The 6,084-nt window shown below is 37.9% G+C and overlaps 1 protein-coding gene across 1 annotated transcript in view; it reads right to left on the bottom strand.

Annotated features, from left to right (window-relative positions):
- The window catches only part of LPCAT1 (lysophosphatidylcholine acyltransferase 1), a 50,077-nt gene extending 44,619 nt beyond the window's left edge, over nucleotides 1–5,458 (bottom strand). Inside the window, exons 1-2 of the mRNA XM_009996493.1 lie at nucleotides 5,319–5,458; nucleotides 3,634–3,848 (exon numbers count right to left, since the gene is read on the bottom strand). Of these exons, the coding sequence (XP_009994795.1) occupies nucleotides 3,634–3,848; nucleotides 5,319–5,452 (349 nt within the window). The 5' untranslated portion in view covers nucleotides 5,453–5,458. The remainder of the gene's footprint in view (nucleotides 1–3,633; nucleotides 3,849–5,318) is intronic.
- Between the last annotated feature and the right edge of the window lie 626 nt (nucleotides 5,459–6,084).

Here is a 6,084-nt window from a genome sequence, read left to right as displayed (position 1 = left end):
AGAGTGTTACTGTAGTCATGGTACTCTACATGAGATTTTTAATGTTAGTGGTAGTATCTTACTAGAGCAACTATCATCCACATAAATAAAAACTTTTTTAAACCCAAGGTTGAACCAAAGACTAAAGCTAAACATACATCGAGAACAACTTCTCCAAGTTAAGTGCTTATCAGATGGACCAGCTGACAGAAAAGACAACAAATATTTCTGGAATATAGACAGTGTTAATGGGAACATTATTCTCCCTATTTCCAAAGAGAAAAGCAGGAAACATGCAGTCTGTAGGACAAGAAGATAACAGTAATGGGAGATAACTAACCAGTGTTCTCTTTAGCTTTACAGAATTAAATTCCATGGTATTTGGGTTGGTCTTTCAAAATGTTATTTATTTCCTTTAGGGATATCTTGCAGGACAAACATCATTTTCACATCAGAAAGACCATTGTTTACTCTCAAATCTGCAATACCTGTACGAGGGCATGGCTGTGTTTTAGCTTTGTGCTGCCAGGCTATAAGTATTTTATGAAGGCAGCTGTGTTGGTTTGCAATTTTCCTATATACTATACTTTGTAACTTCCACAAATTATATCAACTAGGATGCTTTAAAAAAGTGATGGTAGTTTAGGCATTGCAGCAGCAATTTAAATGAGAAGTAGCTGTTAGGAAATTCTTGATGGGAAGAAAAATAATCCAACAAGTTCAGGATTTCAATCCAAACAATAAAAGCATAGCTCTTATACACAGGTGATAGTTCAACTATTTTAAGTCTCTCCAAGAGAGGTCCTGTGAGGACCAAAAATATTGCAGTACCATTTGGGTGCCCATAGCCTGAAGCAAACATCAAATTTTGAAAAGGAGGTTTTTTTAAGGAGAGGATGAAGTGGATAACTTGGCAATAACTTCAAGATGCTCCTCAGAACTGGAGAGCTCATTTGTGTTCTCAAGGCAAGCTACTATGCCAACATCGCACAAGGTGTTGGCATTCATGCTGGTAACCTTAACAGAGTTTAAGCTACTGATTAACAATTTACAAAGAGAAGAAATTTGTGATGCCTTCAACCTGCAGCAGTTTATTTCCAAAAGGGGTTTGTGAGCTCTTCTGATGAATCTTAAAAATATCTAAACATGATATCCTCACAGAAGAAATATGAGGTCTTCCACAGTTCTCTTCCTTGTGTGCTTTGCAAGGTATGGAGGGGAAGGGGAAGCAATTGGGGTGGAGGACTGAATTGCATAACACAGCTTATGAGTAAGTAATTTGGTATCTTTCAAGTTCAAAGAAGAAAACATACCAGCTACCACACCACAAATGTTTCCCACTGAATTACTCATTTCTTGTATTTTAGTCACAATGCTCAAGAAACACCTGTAAATCACTTCCAAAAGGTGAGCTTGAACAAAAAATAGTCAGTTTACTGGATGTTGAAAAAAAACACCTACAACAAAACTGTGTAATCCTCACAGTATAATCCTCCCTTAAACTATAGCTCTTCTGTATTTTGCCAAGTAGAAATGACCTTCTTCCCCTTCATAACCTTAACCTAACATATCTCCACCATTCATTTCACAGGCACCAACTTTCTCTTCTTCAGAAGGTGAGGTTATAGTGGTTGAGAAGTTGCTTAAAGTTAAAATTAGCTTATCACCTTAAATTTAGTTTTTACAAGTTCAGACCACAGAAAATGTATGAATCACAAAAGGTGTCCAACAAAATCCCCACCAAATCATATTTACTGACAAATCCCTTTTCCTTCTTATTGAAGCCTTTCTGCAGTAGCACTGACCACTTCAACAATAAGACAGCAAAGTGTAACTGTCCAAAACTCATGCAAAAGGCTTGTTCTGACTTGGAGTGGGATCCAGTAGACAAAACAGGAAAGATTAAGAACTTTTGCTTATGAACAAACTGATCTAACTTCTTCAGCTAATGTAAGATGCAACAGATTGCTAGATGTGATCTCCTCTGAGCTGCATACTTCACACCAAAGGAGTCCAGCAAACTTCACTTCTCCAACCTATCAAAACCACCTGCTTAATAGAAAACAAATTTCAAGCAGTAAAAGAAAAAAAAAAAATCACAATTTCACTCCACTTGAAAGTTTTAACTAAACTTTATGCCAAATTAATAATTACAGTAACACAACATGGCCTGGAATTATCTCATCTAGTTTGGGTCCTCCAAACAGTCCAACTGCAAGTAAAGGAGACATCCACAAGGACTATTTTATTTTACTGAGCTAGCAATTATTAAACAGTCAATAAGTCAGCTGAGAAAGAAGATAAATCGGCCAGTTTCTGTGGCTGGACTGCTCCTAAAGCCCAAGGTGGCTCTGATACACCTATACTGTACAGGAGTGTCAACATATCATCTCACAACAGTATCTTCTTTCAGTATTGGACAAGGGAGTTCAATTTCTTTTGGTTTTCACACTACGCTTATTTGTATTCACTTTTTTTTAAAAACACACGTCTACACCCTTTTTTCCTCAAAGATTGTATGAACTTTTACACAATTTTTCACTGCCGCAAAGTTTTACTAAACCCTGTAAGTCAGATAATTCAACAAAATCAAGATACTTTAGCTGTATATGGCCTGAGATCTACACGATACAGGGAGACATTCATCCCAAGAGATTTCCTACACAAAATTTCCAGATGTAACCACTCACTGTTTGTGGCCGTATCTCAGATTCTGATTTTGAATATGTCCTTAAAGCATATCGTCTAAGGACATTTTAGGAGGATGTCATCACCAACAGCCTGATTCCACTTAGTTGTGAAGGAATTCAAAGCTTTTGTTTAGACTTGTAAATGAAGGAGTTCCCACCCAAGGCCAAAGTGAAGTCTTTTGTCCTTTTTATACTACCCTTAAAATCTAAGCAATGAGACAAAGAAAGATTCTTTGAACTTTGCTGGTCCCTAGACACAACATGGTGGGTTTCTCCAAAATCCCTCCACACAGACTTTGATTAGAAATCTACAAACCTAAAAGCTCACACCTTTTTTTTTGCATAACTGCACAAAAACCCACTGGTGTCTCTCAAGCCTTTGAGAATCTACACTGATAATTCCAAAGATGGTATTCGAACTATTGACTTGGGCATCTGCATTTCTTATGACTAAATCTAAGTGCACAACAATCCTGCTCATCTCTCACACCCTGCCTGAAACAACTTTTTGATGCGTGAAAGATTAGCAGCACTCCCTCAAGGCAGGGTACCATTCAGAGCAGATACTGTTCCTAAAAGACATTTCAGGAATGGCACCCCAACTCATATTAAGGAAGAAGTTTTGGTGGGCTTTGTCCATAGCCTCACCCTTTGCTTCTATAGCCCCATCATAACTACTTTTCTATTTGTTGCATCTTAAAATGTTCCAATTTTACTGCAAATTTAACGAGTTCTGTAGGATGGTTTTGACTTTGTACAATGACTAAACTTTGGACAAAAGGAAAAAAAGTCCCCCTCAATTTTTTCTATTGACCTTCAAAGCAGACCAGTAAAAAAAAATCAACACCCTACTATATATTGTAGCAATTTTTTTTGTGTTTTAGGCCTTCTCATACACAATCAATGAACTTACTAAGTAATTATTTGTAATTATTCTTGAAAAATAAAGTAACTATCAACTTACTTCCCCAAACAGGAATATCCTTGCATTCTGCTTTCATCACAATGGAGGCGAAGGTCATAGTTACTGGAATGGCATCAAAGTAGGAAGAATGTGGAGCAACAGTTAATATTGCTGCTTCCGTTGGCAACGCCCGTCTGCCTTTTACATTTATCCAGTGGAATCCACCAGCAAGCCACATCATTCTCATTATTGCTTTCAGTAGAATATCCACTATCCTGTAAAGAGTGGAGAAAAAAGTTATGGTGCCACATGAATACCTTAAAATAATGAAAAGAAAATTGTTACATAAAAACTTCACAAGCACGACAAGTACCGATAGGATATGCTGCTTTAACAGCGCATGAACATTGCTTAGACCTTTTGTTTTCTCTTTCTCAGCAGATTTAATACCACTTTCAAGGTAAGATACCATTAAATTTACTTTCATACCTGAATATTAATGCTTTCTAATCAAAGTAACATTGACAATTATTTAATCACTGAATTAATTTTGATCTAGACTATGACTGTTGATTTTTTCTATACAATGTCTAATAATACTTTCCAGCAACACCAAAAAAGCTCTAATAAATGGCGTCCTGAAAAATGCTATTAGGATATTGCCAGAAAGCAACAATGCTGATTCTTGGGTTTGAGTTTACTGAAATAAAACAGTGCAGAAATGTAGGACAGATGATTCTCAAACACAAGGATGCCTACAGACCACAGCTGGGAACTCCAGATGTATTTTACTTCCCTTTTCCCCATCTCCTCGTAAAGTGTATTGTTTTATTATTTGGTGGGGTTTTGTTACTTGTTTTTTTAAACTGTCTGTCACAAAAAGAGAAACACTTACTTTGAACCAACGGAGTGCAAAAACCAAACACCACAAGTTGTTGCACTCACAAGGATTGGAGGATGGAGAGAAAGGTGATGCTGAAAACTGAATGAAATGGGGGAGGGACCACCTAAACAGCTTCAAAATAGTTCAAAATAAAACAGCTTCAAGATTGAAGGCAGTCTGTTTTTCCTTTAGTTATTATACCAATATAATTCCAAATGAAATGTAAAGTGACTCGCCTCTGTGGTTCTCAACTTCTTTCCCTCCTGTGATGCAAAATACAACCAGCTTCCCTCATGCTAGTGCCAGCTCCTAATTTTAAAGCTCTGTACTGAAAAGGTGATGCACTCCTCCTTCCTTGCCCCTCAAACAGCAGTTTTCATGGATGGGTAAACACTGTCTTACATTCTACCTTAATTAGCATTCCAATATCAAAGCCAGCACAGAATTATAAGCACCAAAGAATGGGGCAAGCCCTCAAGAGAATCAACAGAAGCTTTGTCAGTTCAACACTGGGGTATATGAAATCTGGGCACAATCCAGAGTGTCAATCTTCATAACAAGAAGCTGACAATATGGGAATAATTTAAATTGAAGGATGTCACAATGAAGCTTCACGCTACATTCTCAATGAAGAGATGGCCGTTTTCCTCCCTGTAATACTTGAGTCACCTGCTAAATCAAACAGTTGAGGTATTTTTAGTTTCCTAACTAAGGAAATTGTTTAAATAACTATTTTTCTGTCTTTCTTTTTAAGAGAAAAGCAGGCCTATCAGATGGATAGCAGGTATTGCCAATCTCCGCTGTTTCAAATGGCTGAACTAAATACTGAGTCTCACAGTATTTTACCACATCAGTGACTCACTTTCGCCACCAGGAGAGAGGTTTTTCAAGCTCTTGCTCATCAGATCCCATTGAAGCAATGAATGCAAAAGGCCAGGCCAGCAACATCAAAAAAGCAGCAAAGAAGAGTCGGATAGGAAACAGAGTCAAGGTCATGAAGGCAATCTGCAAAATCCAAAGCAAACCTGTTATTCTAATGCAATCTTGGACTGAAAAAGTTAGCAATTCCTAGAAACTGATTTGCAGTCTTAACTTAAAAGTATCTAACATTAAACCCAGCAGAATATGCTTCAATTCCGAATAATAATTTTATATTCACCAATCTTAATTATAGCTGAAACACAGCATGCTCTTTACTGCAGTTTTAGCTTTCCACACTTCTTCAGACCCTATGTTAGTCAGTGAACACATCCGCATGTTCTTTTCCCTTTCTGCAGCCTCACATTAAGTAAATATTTAGCATGGGTGTGTTGTAAATTTTACTGCACTACAAGAGCAGTCAGTCCATCACAGTAGCTTGCAGCCAGTGATGTGCACTTCTTCAGTAGGGTGCACTCATATGGCAATACAGGGCCCAGCTTGGAAGGCTCTTTCGAGACTGGGCAGGCGCCAGTTCTTGGAACCAGAAGCTGTGAGGAGCTACAGCGGGGAACACTGTGCAGAGACACCTCTGGACAAATATCCAGACATGCATATGAGTTGATCTTCCAGGTCTGTGCTAACAGGCACACCCCACCTGCAAAGCAGAAGTTTTGAAGAAGTTACCCTACACTGGGAAACCACAGTGC

This window comes from Chaetura pelagica, unplaced genomic scaffold (assembly GCF_000747805.2).
Source record: "Chaetura pelagica isolate M959 unplaced genomic scaffold, ChaPel_1.0 scaffold82, whole genome shotgun sequence".
In the NCBI taxonomy this organism is placed as follows: domain Eukaryota; kingdom Metazoa; phylum Chordata; class Aves; order Apodiformes; family Apodidae; genus Chaetura; species Chaetura pelagica.
Note: the sequence above shows the minus strand (reverse complement) of the source record. Positions and strands in the feature narration are given on the sequence as shown.